Source organism: Malaya genurostris, chromosome 1, assembly GCF_030247185.1.
Source record: "Malaya genurostris strain Urasoe2022 chromosome 1, Malgen_1.1, whole genome shotgun sequence".
Taxonomy (NCBI): domain Eukaryota; kingdom Metazoa; phylum Arthropoda; class Insecta; order Diptera; family Culicidae; genus Malaya; species Malaya genurostris.
The window spans coordinates 71116949-71139239 of NC_080570.1; the positions used below are offsets into that span (position 1 = coordinate 71116949).

Sequence of the window (22291 nt, forward strand, 5' to 3'; positions counted from 1 at the left end):
CGCTGAGACTAGTTGCGTCCACTACCAGGGGGCTTCGAATTGAAGCTTTTTGGTGTAGGGGAGTTGCTGTGTATATGGTGGGATAAAAAGGTGGTGTGTTACTATAAGGTTCTCAAACCATTTATTCGCCACCGACAGCAAATCATGAAATGGAATCAAGCATCATTTGAAAAACGACCAGAAATCTCCACAAGACATGAGTCATTTTGTAGCAAGACTACGGTCCTGCCAGACAAAAACGTCATTCCAGAACTCCGATGGGAACTTTTACCCAACCCACCATGCTCCCCAGACTTGAACTATTCCGACTATCAGTTGTTTTTATCGCACTTGGTGAACAACACTTCACTATTTATGAAGATCTGGAAAAATTACTTCACGATTTAAATACTTCTTTACATGATCAGTTCGTTCAACGTGGTATTCGTAGATTGATGGATAGATAGAAAACATTCTTAAGCTTTTGAAGGTAATTGCTTTGAATAAGGTTTCTTCAATATATTACTTACAATCAACATTGGGGATTGCGCTTGGAATTCTTAAATTTTCATTTAAAAATGTCCCGTTACTAATTAGCACACCTTGTAAACTTACACTATAAATTGATCAAATCGATTTGAGGATTATTAATATATACTACTATTATCTCTGAGTCCGTGATTCAGATCATAAAGCACCGATTTTACTAGCCAGTTCTCATATGTTCAAGTCCCGACCTATGAGGATTCTTAGTATCAGTAGAACCCGTTACACTGACCACATGACTTGTATTCTATTATACGCTAAAACTCGTTCATGAAGTCAGTTCAAAATAGAAAATACTACTACGGAATATACGATAAAATTATGTTTTGATTTTGAACCATGAAAATACTGATCATAGCATCCTATAATGTAGAAAATACTGCTATCACAGGTAGTTAAACCAAAGTTTTATTCTATGACAAAATAAAATATAAAAGTAAATAAAACGAGTACACTACTACTTAATCAAATTCATTATCATTTGCATTCAACCGCTTAATCAAAATAATTACTCCCCGCCCCAATATTTCGCAAACGATGTATTGCAATTGAATCATTAGGCACTAGACTCATCTTATTCCAACTCTAACACCTAGCTACGGTGTCAAAATATCAACATTTATTTAAACTATGAATTATGTCATGATTTGATTTGTTGGGTAAATCACTGTGCCACCGGCGAAATAAAAACAAATATTTATTATCAATTACCAGTACTGTTTCAACGATCGTCGAGTGCGGGTCAGCTATTGGTTCATTATGCATAGCAATCAAGTGAAAATTTTAGGTACTTTGATTTTGTTCATTATTAAGTGTACCAGCGACGAACTGCAACTAGTCTACCAGTGGAATCAGATATCTGCCCCTAAATTGGATCGCGGTAAATGAATATCAACGATAAACTTGTAGAATAATTCAACATAGTTTCGAATTCCCAGATAAAAGCAATGTAGTATTCAATTCCTCAGACGAACCCCCCAAGAACAACGAAACCTTTTACGCTTATGGAAATCTACCAATGGGTGTGGCTCACCACAAGGGTCGCCTTTTTCTAACTTTTCCTCGCAGACGACCAGGAACTCCTTATACCCTTGCCGTTATCAACATGAATACAGTTCGTGATGTTAACAATCCGCCCATGACTGGTTATCCTGAGCCAATTGTAAACACATTACACGTATGTTAATAGATTATTCGACAGTGCAACTGAAATTAACAGAATAAAACTTTTAACAGCTGGACTATGCTGCGGATTCTAAACGAATTGTCTCCGTGTATCGTGCTCGAGTAGATAAATGTGATCGCTTATGGTTTGTTGATACCGGTTACCTTGAATATCCTGGCAACAAACGTCAGGTCCAACGACCGTCCTTGTGGGTAATTAATCTTTCTACTGATCGCCGCATTCAGCGTTTCGAGATACCAGCCGAAATAGTCGAACTCGGATATGGAATGGCCAGTGTTACAGTGGATGTAGAACCGGATAAATGTGATGAAGCTTACGCATATATTCCCGACTATGAATGGCAAGGGCTGTATGTGTATAGCTTGTCACAAAATCGAATGTGGCGCTTCAAACATATTTTTTTCTCTTTCGAACCGCAATATGGTAATTTTAACGTCGCTGGAATTCGGTTTGTTTGGAACGATGGACTATTCTCGGTGGCCATAGGCAACACTGATTCAGTTACGGGTAATCGAATGGTATATCTCCATGCGATGGCGGCCGTAGGCGAGATTGCCGTTTCTAATAGTGTTTTGAAAAATGAAACTCTGGCCCATTCAGGAGATGACTACAATCAATTGTTTAAACATCTGGGTTCTCGCGGACCGAATACGCAAAGCTCCAGTCATACATTCGATGAATCCACCGGAGTTCTATTTTACGCAGAAGTGAATCGTAATTCTATCGGTTGCTGGAACAGTAAGCAAAAATTCGATGCGGATAACCATGGGATCGTGCATTTAGATAATAGCAACATGATTTATCCAGCCGATTTAACGGTCAGTATCATACTTTCAGAGCATGCGATATCATGTATGAACATTAACACATCTGTCAAAAAGTCCCTGGTTTGACAAAGTAAACAACACTTTATTTTCAAATTTCGATTTCAATCATCAATGTATTCGTCTTGAAGAGCAATACAATTGTTCCGTTTCAGCATTTCTATACCACAAGTTTTTCTTGGCCTCAAAAATGCTCCAGTCTCAGCGATAAACTCATCGTTTGGAAGCAGAAAACAATCGCTTGTGGCTAAATTAGACAAATGAGTTGTTAATAATCAGCTGTGAGAAAACGCGGCACCAACTTTGCAATTTTTTTCACATTTAAGGGTACACGAAAAATTGTGAATACATTACTTCTTGATATTTTTACTAGGACAGCTATCTCCGGAAATTTCACTCTTCGACTTTCAATAACGATGGAATAAAGTTTTAGGGCGATTTCCGGAACAACAGTCTCATTTGATCGACCCGAGCGTGTCTCGGCCATCTCTAGTTTGTACGACAGCGTTTCAATTCAGCATAGCATTTAATACTTGTTTCTTTTTTTTTTTGGAGCAGAAATCGGACAACGCCCATCATGTAATTTTTTTTTAGCTTGTGTTGTATTTTTGCATTGAAAACAGTGTTTTCTCAATCCTGTTTCTAATTTTCCAAAGTAGTACCACGGAAAGCACAGTAACTAACGCACTAATCTTTGAAATTTTGACAAATGACATCGGAATATTGTATTTATTGAACGGCCATATGCATGTCAAGCCGAAGACTTATTGACCGACGTGTAAGGCAAATGCAAACTTTAAGCGTTCCTTGCCCAGAGTATGTTTTATTATTTTATGGTGTTATGATAACTTGCCGTTGAGAGGTCAATATTTCGAGCTTCATTTTTCGGAATAAATCTAAGTAAAACAAAAACAAAACTTGCAGCAGCGTTAGCTATTTCATTTTATGGTATTCTAGTAAAGCTTGCTTCAGATAGAATTGGAACAAAGACGATTTTTTATACAAATGTAGCGTTTTCTTCACACATTTAAGAAAAAATACGGATAAAATTATTCGTTATTCTCGAATTTATCCTGTAACACGGCTCATTAGGCGGCGCACACCTTCTTTGTCCATCGTTTTAGCTATCTTATTCCCCCAGGTCGTCATCTGATTGATGTCGTTGACAACCTTTCACTTTGCCTTGAGTCTCCTCTTCATGATTTCCCATTATTTCTCAATAAGGCGGAACTGGGGACAGTTGGGTGGGTTAAGGTTTTTCGGAACAAACTGGACCCCTTTCTCTTCATAACATTCTTGAACGACTTCGCTGTAATGACAGCTTGCCAAATGTGGCCAAAACATTACGGGATGGTCGTGGGATCGAATGAACGGCAAAATTCGTTTTTGGAGACACTCTTTTTAGTAGAGGTCCGACATCATTGTCTAATTTGTAACGAAAACTTTCGTTTTTTTTGCCACAGTTGCAAATGCCCTGCCAAATCATATATTTTCTTGCAAATTTGTCAGCAAAAACAAATTTAAACTTGACTGGAACATTCCCCCGAGCCGTTGCCAAGTAAAAGTTTTGACCTGGGATTGGCCCGAAGTCAGCCTTGGCATAGGTTTCATCGTCCATCAGAAGACACCCGTTGAACTTGGTCAGCACCTGGTCATATAGTTTCCGAGCACGAATTTTGACCACACTATTCTGTTTTGTGGTCCATTTGGCTGTTTGCTAGCTCGATACACCTTGATTCCTTCCCGCAGTCGAGTTCTCCTCACGGTGCTATGGGCAGCACCGTATTTTCTGGCCAAATCACGGATTCTTCTTAATCGTCTTCAAAATCTTACCACGCAGTTTCCGGTCGACAGTTCCACTCCGACGATTGGCTTGAGGCTCCCGAATCGTCGTCAATGTTTCCTTATACCGTTTGATAACGCGCCATACGGTATTTCTGGGCAAATTCAGCTGTTTAGCTAGCCTAGATGCAGACCACAATGGATTTTCCAAATAACTGTGCACATTTTTTTCCCTTCTTCCGGCTTCCATGTTGATTGTTTACAAAGTCGATTTGCGGAATGTTAAAAATCATACGTGAAGCTGATAAAATTCACACGTGGGCGTCAAGAAATATCAAATCCGTCCACCAGGAGCGCACCAAAATAAGAGAAAGAGTTTGTTCCAATTCTAAATGAAGCAAGCTTTATGATACATTTGTCGTGCGGATACAGTAAAATCACATTAGAAATTTTTAATACAAGCCGAATTATTCGATTTTGTTCGAGGAATTAGTGATTTACGCACAAACGTGCAACGATTTTACTGACGAAAAACAAATGGTATTAAATTAATAGAAATAGTAGTTTTTTCGCGAAACTGTTAAATACTCTTAACGCAATTTGTTTTGATATGTTTTGATTGTTTCAAATTATTCTACACGCTTTTTCATTCGTAACATCACGCATGGCATATGCGAGTCTTATAGTCTTTCCAATGAAAACCGTCACGTAGAGTGATTATGTATATAACTGTGAATGACTGAAAGTTGACGTGATGGCAACTTAGGGCCATCGTCCAAGCACCATGCGCGCGGGTGGTTTAAGGAAATTTTTGATGGAAATTTTGAAAACCTTGCCAAAACCAAAAACATACAGACCTTTGGAAAGCTTTTATCTATCTGCAGGGCAAAAATGACTGAAAAATTCGGAGGATTTTCCGAGTTTAATCAAAACTAGCTCTGAAAAATGAGTGTTTTTGTGATCTTTCACAATTATTTGAAAAAATGAAGCTTGAAAAGGTATTCCAAGAATGTGTCCGAATGTAATCTTTGTAGCCATTATATGGTTTATTTGAAAAAAAATATATCAACGCATTATTTTTCCAGATAATTTTGAAAGATCACAAAAACACTCATTTTTCAGATATTTTTGATAAGACTCGGAAAATCCTCCGAATTTCTCAGCCATTTTTGCCCTGCAGATAGATAAAAGCTTTTCAAAGGTCTGTATGTTTTTGGTTTTGACAAATTTGTCAAAATTTCCATCGAAAATTTCCTAAAACCACTCGCGCGCATGGTACTTACTTGGCCGATGGCCTAAAATAAAATAATATTGGTCGTCGACACTAACTAAACTAAACTAGGCACGCTGACAATAGAATCAGAACACTACTGAAATTTAAACTTTCTCGTATATTTGGAGAATAGACCTGAAGGATCTCTTCAGTATCTGCAGTTTAGATGTATGTGAGCATTTTATATCCGATTGTCTACCTGTAACTCCGGAATTGAAATTCGTATGAAATAAGATTTAATACATGCGTTTGTTTCAACAGAATTTGCATTCCTATTTTCGGAAGTTTTTGTCACGAAAACTAATGCGCCTAAAACACCAAAAAAATATGCGCCTAAAACACCAACACATTCTATGTGTCATTTTATGTTATCGCGAATTCATTCGAAGTTATTTAACTCAACACACCCTTTAGCCGTATCTCTTGATTGCCGTTTGGATGTATATATTTGAGATCAACCGATTTTTTCACTCTTACACTTCATACACCTAATAGAAATAAACACAGCAATAAACCAAGCTATTTAAGATGTTTTACGTTTTTTAGATCGACAACGAAGGTGTTATATGGGTAATTTCCAATAAACTGCCTATTTGGATCTACTCGAAACTAAACGTTACTGATTTCAACTATCACATATGGCGTCAAACAGCTGAAACTGCTATCGACGGTACGATTTGTATGTAATGTTTTCATAAACAGTGATCGTGTGGAAAAAAATCCATAGAGAACAATAAAATTCCGGCATTCTTTCAAATTCATCAAAGAACGAGTCAAAGTTCTATAGATTTTAGGTATAATTCCATTAATAGATTTTATTGAGAAAAGTTTCAACTAAATTTGATTATAGTACTGTGGAGAAATTACACTAGGAAAATGTATCACCTACGACTGCTGCACTCAATTTTTTAATCAATTTAGCTGGTTTGTTACTCGGTTTCGTGCTACGATATTAAAAATGATCTAGTATAAAAAATATGACCAGCACTATGCATTGTAAATGATTATTTGCTGCCAAAATGGTTTCAGTAGTACGTATGGTTGTTTTTTTTTTTCAATTTTAAATACTATTGCTGACATGTATATATTTCTATGAATGCAATACTACAAAAGTTTCTAAAAGTTGTAGATGATTTTTGAACTTACCTTGCCAGGAAGTAGTCTATTTCGAATGTTTGCTATATATCCTATATTTATGAATATTCACCGTTTTCTAGTACAGCCTTTCGAGTTTCTTTGATTTGTATTTTTAATTGGTTAAATATGCCTAAAGGTCACTCTATGCCGTTCACTTTCAGAAATAATAAATTTAGTTTTCAAAACATTACCTATGATATTACTATTTTCCAAATACTTTTTCGGGTTTATTAAATGATTACTGCATGTTTCAGCAAACAAATAAGTTGTATCTACCCTGACGGGTATTATATTATCACACACATTGATCGCACTTGAACATAGATTCCGATTATTCAGCACCTTATCACGACGAGTTGCAATGTACTATATACAAATACCACTCTATTGCACGATAAAGTCTTTGTGACCGCGTAACGATTTTAACTGTTTCTTCAGTTTGGTGACTAAGTCCGCTGGTTGAACCTAGATTAAAAAGTTGTTTAGTGATGTTTAGTGATCAAAGGTCACCATTTACTGTCTTACCAATATTGATATGTCTCTTCCGACGGCATTCAAACGATCACGTATTTCATTTTCCTTGAAGAATAAGTTCAGCGGGCGACCATTTATTTCTGTTAGCACCCAAAACGTAAGCGAAAGTCCATCACAAGATTGAGCCTGTGTGCAAAATAGTAGTGAAAGATTTGAAAATGTATTATCGAAGACGAAACTTAAAAAAAAATTAAGGTTATGTGTCCTAAGCACAAAATTAGGCTAAGCGCTTAATGAGCAAAGCTAAATCTATCAGTAAAAGATGCAACATATTTTTCGCTCGGCACGTCAGTAAGGACAGAAACTTCACGTCTGCTTAGTGGTTTATGTTGAACCACTAGGTGGCATGACACTTCAACACAAACTGTTATGAGCTGATGAGTCGAAGACGAAACATGAAAAAACCGGTTATGTGTCCTACGCACAAAATTATGCTAACCCTTAAAGACACACGCGAGCTGTATGAGAAAGTGAATCAGTCACGTGAATAGGTCACACGCAACAGGCTTACATGTGCAAAGATGTTCGTAGTAACTCGGTCACGAACGAATGAGAGGATATCGACACCTGGAAGCAGTATGACAACGAACCTCCGAATTATGAAACACTAGCTACTGAGGACGACACAGGAGTCAGTGCAGGAGGAGGATATTCTATCTACATGAATGATGATTAGTACTGATTCAACTACATTACGATTACACTGCTGAAGTTCTCTCTGACAAATGAATATTCAATGGTTGAAGAATTCGAGTCTCGGATAAGGGCTACGGCAAAATTGAAGGATGTGATTAGAAGGACGAGGATTGACACGTGGATACGTAAGAAGAAGTTCTAAAAATTACACGGTCAAGTGGTTTACGAATTCAGGTATTTAAGCTTACCGGTGATCGCCAAATCGTAATATTTCAAAACATCTTGCAGTTGTTGCCAATAAACAAACAAATATACCTACCTTCGGAGGAAGTCCATGTCGTGCGGCAAGACTGTTAGGTACAACGTCCACTATTGTTGCAGTATTTCCGTCTCTAATCAAACCCAAACACTGACCGTCTAGCTCCCGACGAATTGCATACACTCGGCCGAATGGTACTCGCCGAATGATTAATTCCACCTGTTGGTAATAAATGACAATGAAAACCCAATGTTCGTGTTGAAATAACTTCAGAAGACACTCACGAATAGTCCTGGCGCACTTCGTATTGCTTTGTGCGCTTCGGAAGCGCTTGCAATTGTCATTCCGGCAACAGAAATTAATTGATCACCAATGTGCAATGCATTGTATAGCACTGGGTGATCCTTTTGTTTCCAACCAGCAACCCAAACAGCTCCGAACGCATCTATCAGTCCAATGGAATTTATGCAATCCTTTCGCCTCAACTGCAATCGCACTCCACCAGGGTGCATCATCTCTCGGCGTAGTTGCATAACTTGCTGTTCCCGGAGGGTCATTTTTCTATTCGATCCATTCAGCGGATCATGTTGATTAATGAATTGATGATGCGGTCGAAACGGCTGCGGAGGAGATTGCAAACGAGATACGCCATTTAAACGAGCTCTCATTGCAGGATTTCCCGTTGATTCCGGGTGTGCATCGGAAGTGGATGAGCTTCTTCTACGTTGTTCGATTACTTCGTTTCGAACTTTATCGGCAGATTGGTTCACAGCCACAGCGTTCTGTCGACTCCGGGATGAACTATCTCGACCTCCGGTAGCAACTGCGTTAGTTGACCTACTGATAATCATTTCCGTTAGCCCTCGCTGTAGAATGGGGCGTTGCGGTTGAGGTGTATAGATGTTTTTATCTACTGCTGGTCTTTTGGATGGACTCAAACTTGTTGAAGGAACTGTAGGACTACTGGTTGATGGTTGAATTTCAGATTTCGATCCGGATTCATCTAGATGGCTATTGGCGGTGCTACTTTCACTCTGATTCTCCTTATTTCCTTGTCCGTTGCGGAGATGTTTGACTCGATTGACTTGGATTTCGGAATGACTAGATGAACGTGGCTGTTTGCTAAGTAGACTGACCTTGTTCTTATTCAACTTGTTCGCAGCCGCCGAATTTCCAGTAGAAATCGGAGGCGATTGCAGACTAATTGGTTGATCTATGCTGTTGATCACTTGGACAGGTGTTGATAACAGGAACACTTGTTCGTAGTGTTGCTGCTGTGGAGGAGTTTCAGGTCTATCACATAAATTAACAGCGATTTGTGTGACAGTGCCGAAGTTACTGTCAGATTTGATCGGCGTAGAAGAAGTCGCAATAGTCGTGATAGCATTCGGCTGATCTGATGAAACCGTTGCTGAACTAATGAGCACATTCCCACTATTGCTGGTATTATTAGTAAGATTAGGTACCTTGACAGTCGTAATCTGTTTGTCGTTGATCGACGCAATGATGGAAGGCTCTTGATTTTGTAGGTAAGGATGATAATGATGATCGTATTCAATATTGGACGGAATTATCTGTACATTACTTTTGAAATTATCATCAATAATATCATCCGTAATTATTGAGCTAGAGTTGTTTAAAATTTTAGTACTTTGTAAAATTTTCGGAGTACGGCGTTTTGCGCTGGGAGAAAGAATTCGTTTAGCTGCATTCGCTGCAGTTCCATTGGACACTTCAATGATCGTTACGTTTGCAGACGAGTCACTTGTTTTTTGTGAAGATTTTCGACGAGTTTTTTTCTGTCCAGTGTGATGTACTAACCTAAAAATAGAATACAAAATTTGTGAGCTTCATGCTAACTTTTTAACTCGAAATTTATATTAATCAGAAACTCAGAAACGACAATAAATTAACTGACTTGACACTAAATCATGTTAGTATTTGAACTGGAAATTCTAGGTTTGGTCCGAAATTTATGATAGTATGTTTTGTGGGACGGTGATGTTATTATATTCTAACGATGGCGATTGTACTGAGGGTGTTTCAAAAATTTGTTTCAAGTACAACGTGCAGCGGAAAATGACAGAAGGAAAAGCAAAGTAATAATGCCGGTTGCGATATCGATTCTGTGTAAAATATTGGAATCTGATGCTTGGTCATTCTTGGTCATATTGGAATGTGATGCTTGGTCATTCTTGTTTCAAAAGAAGCTATTACTATCCTTAAAAGAAACTCAGCAAGTCCATTGGTGTAAGGAGTGTATCGAAAATAAGCTATCCACAAATTTTGCTTTCAAATTATGATAAAAAACTATATTTTATTCAAACTAAAAATTGATTCTTCATTGTACGAGGTTTAACTTGAGCTTTATGAAAACCGGATGAAATTTAAGTTATTCCTTCACGAATTTTCGAACCTCTGATTGAACGCTCTTCATCAAGTTCCGCACAAGTGTTGCATCGCATGTTTTTGGACGCTTGAGCCCAAATTTTTTTGAACTTCTGCATTTCCCAGCTGCCTTAAGTCTTCTTGAAGACTCTCTTCACGATTTCCCAGTATCGTTCGACGAGTCGAAGCTGAGGGTAATTTAGAGGATTGATATTTTTCTCAACGTAATTTATACCCTTTTCCGCAAGCCAATTAAGAGTGGTTTTGGCACAGCGAACCGACGCTAAATCCGGCCAAAACAGTGGAGGTGTACTATACTTTTTATATAAAGGCAGCAATCTCTTATGGAGATACTCAGATTGATAGATTTCTGCATTTATAATTCCGGTAGTGTAAAAAATGGTTGACTTCAAACCACAGGAACACATTGCTTGCCATACCAGTACCTTTCGATCGAATTTCTCCACTTGAATCGACCTGTCCGCATCGCTCACATCCTCCCCAACGACGACGGTAAAGTATTGTGGACCTGGAAGGGTTTTTGAGTCCTCTTTTACATAAGTCTCATCGTCCATCAAAACGCATGCATCCGGACACTGCAAAAGACGCGAATACAATTTCCGGGCTCTTGTTGCTGCTCGCTTCTTCTGTTCTACACTTTGTTTCGAAATTTTCGGCTTCTTGTAGGTCTCCAGGTGATTTCGCCTCTTGATACGCTGGATCATTCCGACCCTTGTTCCTGCTTTTTTGTCCAAATCACGTATTGACATTGATTTGTTCTTTATGATTAGAGATACCACTTTCTGGTCCAGTTTCGGGCTGGATGATCCGGGTTTTCTGCCTCTTCCTGGTAGCTCATCCAAAGAATAGTGTTCCCCAAACTTATTACTGATGGTTTCAACACTGGCATGATGAACCGCTTCGCCAATTTTCGCATAGTAATACCTTTCTCACTTAGCCATGTGTCCAGAACCATAATTTTCATTTCCTTTTCAATACACGACATTTTGAAAACGCAGAATTTCAACCGCACAAACAAGTAAACAAATGAAAGCTGACAGCCAAACGCACAGCATGCTGTGATCTGAGCATAAAAAACCATCACAAATACATGCGTACAACACAAATTTATGTGGATAGATTATTTTCGATACACTCTTTACAGGGATTATCCGAAATCAATGTTTTTTAGTCAATTTAAAAACATTCTGAGCTAACGCCAAATCTCGATGTTTCATAAATTTCTAATGACCTTGGATCTCCGACCTACTGTTTTGCGAACGTACGTTCAGATAAAGACATTTTACTAGATTTTAATTCAGAAAAAAGGCCAAAATTCTATTACATTTTTCCAAGCATAATTTTAGTATTGTGTATGGGGAGCTAAAATTGAAGAATATTCTACTGTTACTCACCCAATGTGGTAAGGAAGTATAGTTAGTGGTTAGAGTTCAACATGAACTTGTAACTGATGAGCCGAAAGAGACGAAACGAAAAAAAAGAAATGGTTATGTACACTTAGCACACAACCGGTACTCATGCAGTACGAAAACCGCTATAAAACCTTTTTGAGGTAATCAAATATAAATTTGATTTGTAAGACGAAATAACACAATTTTTTACAGTGTAGATTTTCTTCATATAGTTCAGTTAGGTTGGAGTCAAAATTGTGAGCTGATTATGCAAATTGTCCTTATTGGTTATGATTTTCAGGGAAACCACTCTATGTTCGTATTACGGATCATACTACCATTTAGGAATAAGTAAAAAATGATAATCTTATATAACAACTGGTTGACTGTTTTCAATTTCGGGAAATACAGAGCTATTCAGGAAGTCTATCTCAGCAACTGTTAGCATAGCTTCATCGTCGTTCTATTTGCTTTAACACTTCAACACAACCAGTTCTACTTGCGAAGCATGTCAAGCTGCAAATAAAACGAAGACCCTAAATTGGGCCCCCTAGTCCACCATCCGCTTACCTTGACTTGCAAAACGGCGATGAAGACGAGATTGGATCGGTCATGGTTTGGGATGCAACAGTTGGCGATAATATTAACGATGACTCATTGCCATTTCCTTCTGATGAACCCCCTGTGCTACTGTTACTGGCACTGCTACATCGACTGGAACTGGAACCAGAGCTGTTACTGACATCAGCTGAAAATGGAAACGAAAAGAGAGATAAAATTATTGAATCAAATTTAATACGAAAGCAAACTAGTTAATTCAACAGCAAGGTAGCAAAACGGACAGGAAAGTGATGAAATTGAAAGCATTTGTCACACGAACGTTCCCTGCATGGGTACATGGCCTATGTTGGACAGTATTTTGGACGCGATAGGTGGGGTATTGTATGTATCCTGCAAATATATGAAAGTCTGACTATGGTTACATTAATTAACAGCAAATGCAAATAATTCGTAGTTTGACGGCGATGACAACATAAGGCCATTCACGCCATGATTCTTTTTTTTTCGTTTTAAATTATTTGAAATGAATCACTTTAAATCCATTTCTTGACCTTTACTTTGCATACACAAGTAGGTAAAGGTTGAATCATGAATCAGCGCATAGATATTTAACTTATTCTTTCTATATTTATGTAATCAGTGGTATGGCATGTTTGAAATTAAATTAAGTTTCGGAATAAGACGCGTCAATGAAATCATTAAAGCACGGTCTAGGGATTTATTCTCGAAATCGACTACGTTTCATACTTAAATATCAAAACTAAAATGCTTTGAAATTACAGTACAAAATTTATATTGTTAGTTTTGATGAAATTTTGAAATTCTACTACACGTATACTGCCCATACTCGCATATCATTCCCATATCGATTTTCGCCAATATTGAGTTAGTTTGAGGAATGCAATCTATTCTCAATATACTCTCAGAAATTGCAATAAAAGTGAAGGGTTTGTTCAGTAAAATGTGAAATAAATCAACTCATGTCTGTCCCATATGCAAAGTATCCGCATATCAGTCCCATTCAGTACAATTTTAATAATTTCATTTATGGCAATATTGGAATAGCAAAGGTGTATTACCGATGTTTCAAGTAATAATACCATTATTCAGCATTAGGTAGCACAACAAATAAAAAAATTCGGAAATAAAATTTCAATCGTTTTTTTCTCGACATGCCGATTTTCCATATGGGACTAGATATGCAAGTATGGGCAGTATAGTACTCATAGAGATGATGGATAAAGTCAATGAGTCTCTATATCTATCGCCTGTTTTTTTCGTTTTCATATGTTTGTAATTCCTACTATATCAATTGTTCATCTAGAGGTATTATGAAATCGTCAATATTTGTAAATTAAAAATTACCAGATAAATAATTTTTTTCACATAAACACCATAAAAGTTTTAGAAACAGTAACATGTACTACAAGGTATCCCTGAAAGTCTGAAGCACAATTGAAACATAACAATACGAGTTTAGGTTTTGAACAAATAAAATATGTATTCCATTTAATTGAACAAATAAGATTTGAAATCCATTTAATTGTACGCCACCAAGGAGAGCACTTTTGATCCTACACTGCTCATTAGCTTCAGCACAGACTGTTTGCCAGAGATTTTGAATATTTTCTCCAGTCTTTTCCAAAAGTTATAGCGGAATTCGCTGCCTTGACAGTTTGGATGATATTCTGTAGTAGTTCGACTCTGTTGGCCTTGTACCAGACTACCATAACATAACGGATGTTTTCGAGTCCTGGGACTCTGCCGCTTCAAGCATTACCGATCGTAAATAACCAATGTCATTGTATCTCTTGTCATAAACGGAGTAATCCACACTCGCACTACTTGCCGAAACATTTTCTTCTATAAAAATCGACTTATCTGCAATGCAATATTTTGTATTGCACGGACCGTGTAGAACTTGTCACCCGGAATAGTATTATAATCAACTTTAATGTCAGTTCGCTTTCACATCTCAGCCAAGTCAGTCGATAAAACAAAACCGCTTACGTTGAAGAACGGAAGAAACCAAGTACAGTATTGTGCAGTGAACAATAGAACTCGAAAAAGAGTGAACCAAACGAACAAAAGCTACCGCCGACACGAAAGAATACAATTATTGTTGACTTCAAGCAGTGCAAAATTCGATCTTTCATACGAGAACTTGAAGGTTTGCTTAAGGAGCAAATGCATCTTGATATTAAACGTGTGCATTTACTTCAATGCAATAAGACCAATAATGTTGTTTACAACCAGTTTTATAAAGAGTTGAATGCAATTCAATTCGCTAAAGATAATAATAATGTGCATAGTGCAGCATGAAAATATCAAGTACAACATTCCAGTATATATGGAAGATAGTACTATAGAAGTGCGTGTGCATGATCTTCCCTCAAGCGTCATCGATCCTTATATTCGCAAAACTAGGTCCCAATACGGAGATTCTCTCTATCGAAAAAGAAAAGTGGAAGAACTTTTTCCCCGGTATTCTAAATGGCGTACGTTTGTTACGCATGCGCTTGAGGAGGCCTATACATTCTTATGTGACATTCGGTCAGGATACAAGAATCCCGTGCAAATCACTTGTTACCTATGACAGTCAGATGGTCACATGTCAATATTGCCAAAAAGCTGTTCACTACGGTAAGCCATGTGATAAACTGGACAAGGAGACAACTACACCAACCCCAGTACACCTGTGACAGTCACCAACAACAGTGAAGCATCCCCTTCAACGAAACCATCCAACGTATCCCCTATAGAACAAAGTACACCAGTTGCAGTTAACAACTTACCATCCAACCAACCAGCAACTGCAAGCAATGTACAACAAGGCGCATCTACAGCAACTAGCAACGAAATCGACAACAATACCACAGATGCGGCAATGGATGACGAGACGAACCGCGAACAACTGCCCTTCAATCCTCGCAGGAGGGAAATGGAAGCTCCTCTCCCCCTAGAAAAAGGGTGACGACGAGATCCAATACAAAAAAAATGTTATCTACAAACTCAGCTCAATCGGCCACGTAAAGCTTGTACGGAAATAGGCCTGAATAAAATATCTTTTAAATAAAAAAAACTTTTATTCCTCCCAGAACTAAGAACCAGGTTTACATCTAGATTTTCCTTGTCCTGAAAGGTAAACTCCTCACCATACTTTCGAATCACGAACGGCTTCGTTGAGTGTCGAATCTTCCATGTTTGATGACTCAGCGAAACGTTGGAAACAGTGCACTATTTCTTATTATAATTTGCATTTTAGTAAAAATAAAGGAACTGATACTTGAGACTCACAGATTTACAAACGGAAATGCAAACAATAATATACACTACACACTTAAATTTGATTACCGATCTCAGCTGTAGCAGCTCGGTAAAATGAAAAATGATGGTAAAGATAAAACTCACCGCCGATTTGTACTAACACACTCACCTTTACAGATCATCACTGACACAAAATTGTTATGGTATTGATTGTTCTCAGTTTTGATTTCATAGTACCTAGCTTCGGTTGTGTTATTACTGGTACTCAAAACGAGCACAATATTCGAAAACAAAAACGGAACCGTAGCGTGGTGTACACTAGAGAGTTCCCCGGGCCCTGTGGTGGAGGAGGAGCACTATGAGGGAAGCTGAGCTGCAAGCAACCGGTCGGGTCATAGGTGGTGGATAATGCTTAGTCGCGATAGCAACTCGTTGTGACTCGCGACCCGAACCATGTAGCGGGGGCTGACTGCAGGTGTGGGTAGGACGAGGTAGTGGGCCCTACACGTTCTAGGCCTAAAAACCACAAGACCTAAAGCAGTTGGCCCTGACAAGGCGAGTTGGCGCCGCCTTTCAATATGCACCTGGCCCACATCTCTCTCTTCTCGCGGTCCTTCAGCGTTACTGCAAGGTTGGCGCAGGCCTAGCTAGCCGCCCATAAAAAGGGCTTGCTCAGGAAGTTCAACAAGAAAATTCGGATGGATCTAATCGGCTCAGACCTTTGCGACGAAAACGGACAAGAGATTGGAAACTCGGTACGTGGAACTGTAAGTCTCTCAACTTCATCGGAAGCACGCGTATACTATCCGATATAGTGAAAGACCGCAAGTTCGACATCGTAGCGCTGCAGGAGGTGTGTTGGAAGGGGTCTAAGGTGCGGGTCTTTCGCGGGAACCACACCATATACCAGAGCTGCGGCAACACACACGAGCTGGAAACAGCTTTTATGGTGGTGGGGGAGATGCAAAAGCGTGTGATCGGATGGTGGCCGGTCAGCGACAGAATGTGCAGGTTGAGGATCAAGGGCCGGTTCTTCAATATCAGCATAATTAACGTGCATACATGACGAATTCTACGCGCAGCTGGAACGTGAATACGATCGCTGCTCAAGACATGACATCAAGATCGTCATCGGCGATTTCAATGCTCAGGTTGGCCAGGAGGTGGAGTTCAGACCGGTGGTTGGAAGGTTCAGCGCCCACCAGCAAACGAACGAGAACGGCCTAAGACTCATCGACTTTGCCACCTCCAAGAACATGGCCATAAAAAGCACCTTTTTCCAGCACCGCCTCCTGCACCGATACACCTGGAGATCACCCATGCAAACGGAGACACAAATCGATCACGTCCTGATTGATGGACGGCATTTCTCGGACATTATCGACGTACGAACCTATCGGGGCGCTAACATCGACTCGGACCACTACCTTGTGATGGTTAAGCTGCGTCCAAAACTGTCCGTTGTGAATAACGTACGGTACCGGCGCCCGCCGCGGTATAATCTGGACCGACTGAAGGACACCGAGGTCGGCATCTCGAAGCAGCGTTGCTAGCGGAGGAGGAGCTCAATGATGCTCCCCTGGAGGACTGCTGGACCAGAACTAAAACAGCCATCAGCAATGCTGCGGAGAGCGTCCTAGGATACGTGCCAAGGAGTCGACGGCGAATGCCAGGAGATATTGGACGAGAAGAATGCAGCACGCGCAGCGATGTTGCGTCAAGCCACCCGTCAGAACGTGGAATCGTATCGACAGAGACGAAAGCAGCAAACTCGCCTTTTCCGGGACAAAAAGCGCCACCTGGAAGAGTCGGAGAGAGAGGAGATGGAGATGCTGTATCGTTCTCAAGATACACGGGCGTTCTACAGGAAGCTGAATGACTCTCGCAACGGCTTCATGCCGCGAGCCGAAATGTGTAGAGACAAGGAAGGTGGCATCCTGACGGACGAACGAGAGGTGATCGAAAGGTGGAGGCAGCACTACGATGAACATCTGAATAGTGCACAGGCGGACAATCAGGCGTTGGAGGAGGAAGATTATGTCAGTGTCGCAGCCGACGGAGATGTACCAGTGCCCACTATGAACGAGGTCAAGGAGGCTATCAAACAGCTCAAGAACAACAAAGCAGCTGGTAAGGATGGTCTAGGAGCAGAACTCTTCAAAAGGGGACCGGAGAAACTGACGGAATGCATGCACCGAATAATCGAAGAGATCTGGGACAGAGAACAGCTACCAGAGGAGTGGAAGGAAGGGGTCATCACCCCGATATACAAGAAAGGTGACAAATTGGACTGTGCAAACTACAGGGCAATCACAGTGTCAAATGCCGCCTACAAAGTGTTATCCCAGATCCTGTTCCGGCGCCTATCACCACTGGTAAATGGATTTGTCGGGAGTTATCAGGCCGGGTTCATCAAAGGCAGATCAACAAACGACCAAATCTTCACTATACGGCAAATCCTCCAAAAATGCCGTGAATACCGGGTACCGACGCATCATCTGTTCATCGACTTCAAAGCCGCATACGACACGGTAGACCGTGTAGAGCTATGGAAAATTATGGACGAGAACGGCTTCCCTGGGAAGCTGACAAGACTGACTAAGGCTACGATGGATGGTGTACAGTGTTGTGTCAAGATTGCGGGCGGTTTCTCGGAACCGTTCGAATCACGTAGGGGATTAAGACAAGGTGATGGGTTGTCCTGCCTGCTGTTCAACATCGCACTTGAAGGAGTTATGCGAAGAGCGCGGCTCAACATGCGGGGCACGATTTTCACGAAGTCCGGACAATTCGTGTGCTTCGCTGATGATGTGGATATAATCGGTAGAAACAAGGAGACGGTAGCAGATCTGTATACCCGACTAAAGCGCGAAGCGGCACGAGTAGGACTGAGGATAAATGTGTCTAAGACAAAGTACATGCTGGCTGGCGGAACTGAAAGCGATAGGCAACGTCTGGGCAGCAGTATTACGATCGACGGCGACGAGTTCGAGGTGGTTGACGAGTTCATCTATCTTGGCTCACTGGTGACTGCGGACAACGACACCAGCCGGGAGATCAGGAGGCGCATTATATCCGTAAGTCGTGCCTACTATGGACTCCACAAAACATTGAGATCCAGGAAACTTCACCCCCGCACGAAGTGCACCATGTACAAATCACTGATAAGACCGGTGGTTCTCTACGGGCACGAAACGTGGACAATGCTCGAGGGGGACCTGCAAGCACTCGAAGACTTCGAAAGGAGGATGCTGAGAACGATCTTCGGTGGTGTGCAGGAGAATGGAGTGTGGAGGAGAAGAATGAACCATGAACTAGCGCAACTCTACGGTGAGCCAAGTATCCGGAAAGTAGCCCAGGCTGGAAGGGTACGGTGGGCGGGACATGTCGTGAGAATGCCGGACAACAGCCCCACCAAGTTGGTGTTCACCTCTAATCCGGCAGGTACAAGACAAAGAGGAGCGCAGCGTGCACGGTGGCTGGACCAAGTGGAGCGAAACCTGGATAGTATCGGGCGCCGACGTGGTTGGAGGCAAGCAGCCATGGATCGAGTTACATGGAGAAGAATTGTTGATCAGATAAAATCTTAAAAGATGTAATATCAGAAATATATATATACACTAGAGATGGTCGGGTTTTGGATATTTGTGCCCGAGCCCCGGGTACTGGTCGGGATCGGGTTTAGAAAAAATATGTTTGTCGGATTCAGGTCGAGTGCGGGTTACGATTTTTCAATATTTTAACAGGTACAGGTGGGATTCGGGTTCAAAATGTTTCTCGGGTTTCGGGTATTCGAACCCGAATACCTGAGCCAAGCACAATTGTCTACTGAACCGAACACGGTGTGTAGCATACGAGAACATGTGTTGAGAATTGGGTTGAAATGACTTCGAACAACGGCCGTCCATGGCAACTCTGGTAGATGGGAATACAAGCGAGGCAGTATCGTAAGAACTTGATGCAATGTGTTGATGTACCAGTCGTCGGGGTCGGAATTATCCGAAGTAGTGGCGAAAAACTTCAAAATGTAACTCACTTCTATTTCTCAGCCTGGGTTGGTAGCTGGTTGCATGGGGTGCTGGTTTTAAAAGCCAGTTGTCGTATGTTCGAGTGTTAATAGGATCGTAGTAGTAGCCACACAATGTTTCTGTACACTAAACATCGACTGCGAAATATGTTGAAAGTATTTTTTTTATAAAAGATATTTTTATTCAGGCCTATTTGCGTACAAGCTTTACGTGGCCGATTGAGCTGAGTTTTTAGCTAAAAATCTTTTTGTATTGGATCTCGTTGTCAACCTTTTTCTAGGGGAAGAGAAGCTTCCATTTCCCTCCTGCGAGGATTGAGGGGCAGTTTGTTCGTGGTTCGTCTCGTCATCCATTGCCGTGGTATTGTTGTTGATTTCGTTGCTAGTTGCTGTAGATGCGCCTTGTTGTACATTGTTTGCTGTTGCTGGTTGGTTGGATGGTAAGCTATAATAACTGCAGCTGGTGTACTTTGTTCTACAGGGGTTACGTTGGATGGTTTCGTTGAAGAGGATACTTCACTGTTGTTGGTGACTGTCACAGGTGTACTGGGGTTGCTTGGGGTTGGTGTGAAGGAAGCACCGTTGTCCTTTGGTGTGGTTGTCTCCTTGTCCAGTTTATCACATGGCTTACCAAAATAAACTGCAATATTGACATGTGGCCATCTGATTGTCATAGGTAACAAGCACGGGATTCTTGTATCCTGACCGAAAGTTACATAAGAAGGTATAGGCATTTTCAAGCGCTTGCGTAACAAACGTACGCCATTTAGAATACCGGGGAAAAAGTTCTTCCACTTTTCTTTTTCGATAGAGAGAATTTCTCCGTATTGGGACATAGTTTTACGAATATAAGAATCGATGACGCTTGAGGGAAGATCATGCGCACGCACTTCTATAGCAATATCTTCCATATATACTGGAATGTTGGACTTAATGTTCTCGTGCTCCACATAATGCACTTTATTATTGTCTTTTGCAAATTGAATTGCATCCAACTCTTTATCAAAGTTGATGTAAACAACATTATTGGTCTTATTGCATTGAAGTAAATGCACACATTTAATGTCCAGATGCATTTGCTCCTTAAGCAAACCTTCAAGTTCTCGTATCGAAGGTCGAATTTTCCACTGCCTGGAGTCAACAATAATTGTATTCTTTCGTACCGGCGGTAGCTTTTGTTCGTTTGGTTCACTCATTTTCGAGGTCGTTCTATTGTTCACTACACTATACTGTACTTGGTTTCTTTCGTCCCGAACGTAAGCGGTTTTGTTTTATCGACTGACTTGGATGAAATGTGAAAGCGAACTGTTGTTGAAAGTTTTTGCTTTGCTCTACTTCTCAGCAATGACTTGAATGCTTAATTAATGATTAATCACATCATATGAGCAAACAGGGTGCAGAGTCTGATGCCGGACTCGCTTTGTTCATTCACCAACCGCGCCAACCGAATTGCGCTCAAAGCACTTCAGTGAGATGTCGGTGTGACTACCTTCTGGCAGGCAACGTAGCTTTTTGTGTTGTCTCTTATCCCTATCTTTGTTTCGGATGAAGAAGATCGGATAATTTGCTAAGAAGTTTGTGAGGCAGATGATCTGTGGGTACGGTAAATACAGTAAGCCGTTCGTAATAACCGGCACCATCAACGACCAAACGAATATAGAAGAATTCCTACAGAAGTGCCTGTTGTCCTTCTTTCGGTCCCACGACGGTGACACTCTACTTTAGCGGAATCTGGTATCGCGCCATTGCGCGAAACCGGTGATGAAACAAAGCCGAATTTGTTGTTTTTGTACCAAATGAGGCCAATTCACCAAACTGGCTCGAACTTTGCCCAATAAGAAAATTATGAAGGATGAAGTCTTCAAAAACGACAAAGATTTGAAGAAAGAGTGAATAATAAATGTTGACAAATATGTTTTAATACGTATGCTTTAATATCATTTTTTTTCTCCAATTTCGTACACATCCCGTATTTGAATAATTTTTGTCCAAGTTGAGTAATGAATTTTAAATTTAGTCTACATCATATTATTAACGTCTTCTATTTAGCGATAGCTTTAACCGGCTTTAACCTTTCTGTCATTCGCCGGCTCAACTATACGTGTTTTTATTTGATTTTCCGTTACCTTGGGATAATTTCGAAGTAAGTAATTATTCTGTGAATATTTTTCCTCTGTCTTTGCCTACACAACAAAAATCTATGAAATTTACATGTGACGTAAAATCTCATACAACACAATTCATAAAAACTGAACTCGTAAAATGACTGAAATTTGCAAGAATGACTGCAATCTGTTGCAAACATATACCGTTATTCATGGATATACGTAAGATTACATGTTTCAACACTTAAAGCTTTATCTATTCGGGTTGAATCATGTACTAATAATATTTCTAATGCGGTTTTGTGTATACCGATTTCAACCTTTGCGTTTGAATGCAAATTATTGCCAAAACTGCTATGATTTCTAGCTACCAAT

General features: G+C 40.3%; 2 protein-coding genes across 3 annotated transcripts in view; one reads left to right on the forward strand and one right to left on the reverse strand.

The window, feature by feature from the left end:
* The first annotated feature begins 1251 nt into the window (after window positions 1-1251).
* LOC131440396 (L-dopachrome tautomerase yellow-f-like) lies at window positions 1252-6359 on the forward strand. Of its 2 annotated transcripts, none has more exons than XM_058611657.1 (4): window positions 1252-1405; window positions 1464-1702; window positions 1762-2529; window positions 6137-6359. In XM_058611657.1, the coding sequence occupies exons 1-4, from the start codon at window positions 1285-1287 to the stop codon at window positions 6275-6277; spliced, it is 1269 nt and encodes a 422-aa protein (XP_058467640.1). In that variant the 5' UTR covers window positions 1252-1284; the 3' UTR covers window positions 6278-6359. The 2 variants fall into 2 exon arrangements, with proteins under 2 accessions (XP_058467640.1, XP_058467641.1); XM_058611658.1 differs by having other exon boundaries at window positions 1494-1702.
* Window positions 6360-6369: 10 nt separating this feature from the next.
* LOC131440395 (serine-rich adhesin for platelets) overlaps window positions 6370-22291 on the reverse strand; it is a 65188-nt gene continuing 49266 nt past the window's right edge. The window contains exons 3-7 of the mRNA XM_058611656.1: window positions 12527-12704; window positions 8441-9977; window positions 8217-8375; window positions 7253-7387; window positions 6370-7192 (exon numbers count right to left, since the gene is read on the reverse strand). Of these exons, the coding sequence (XP_058467639.1) occupies window positions 7112-7192; window positions 7253-7387; window positions 8217-8375; window positions 8441-9977; window positions 12527-12704 (2090 nt within the window). The 3' untranslated portion in view covers window positions 6370-7111. The remainder of the gene's footprint in view (window positions 7193-7252; window positions 7388-8216; window positions 8376-8440; window positions 9978-12526; window positions 12705-22291) is intronic.

Coding starts and splice junctions, on each gene's coding strand:
- LOC131440396 (XM_058611657.1), top strand. CDS start 1,285: ATGCATAGCAATCAAGTGAAAATTTTAGGTACTTTGATTTTGTTCATT. Junction 1,406..1,463: donor TGCCCCTAAATTGGATCGCG/GTAAATGAATAT, acceptor TCGAATTCCCAG/ATAAAAGCAATGTAGTATTC. Junction 2,530..6,136: donor TTTATCCAGCCGATTTAACG/GTCAGTATCATA, acceptor TACGTTTTTTAG/ATCGACAACGAAGGTGTTAT.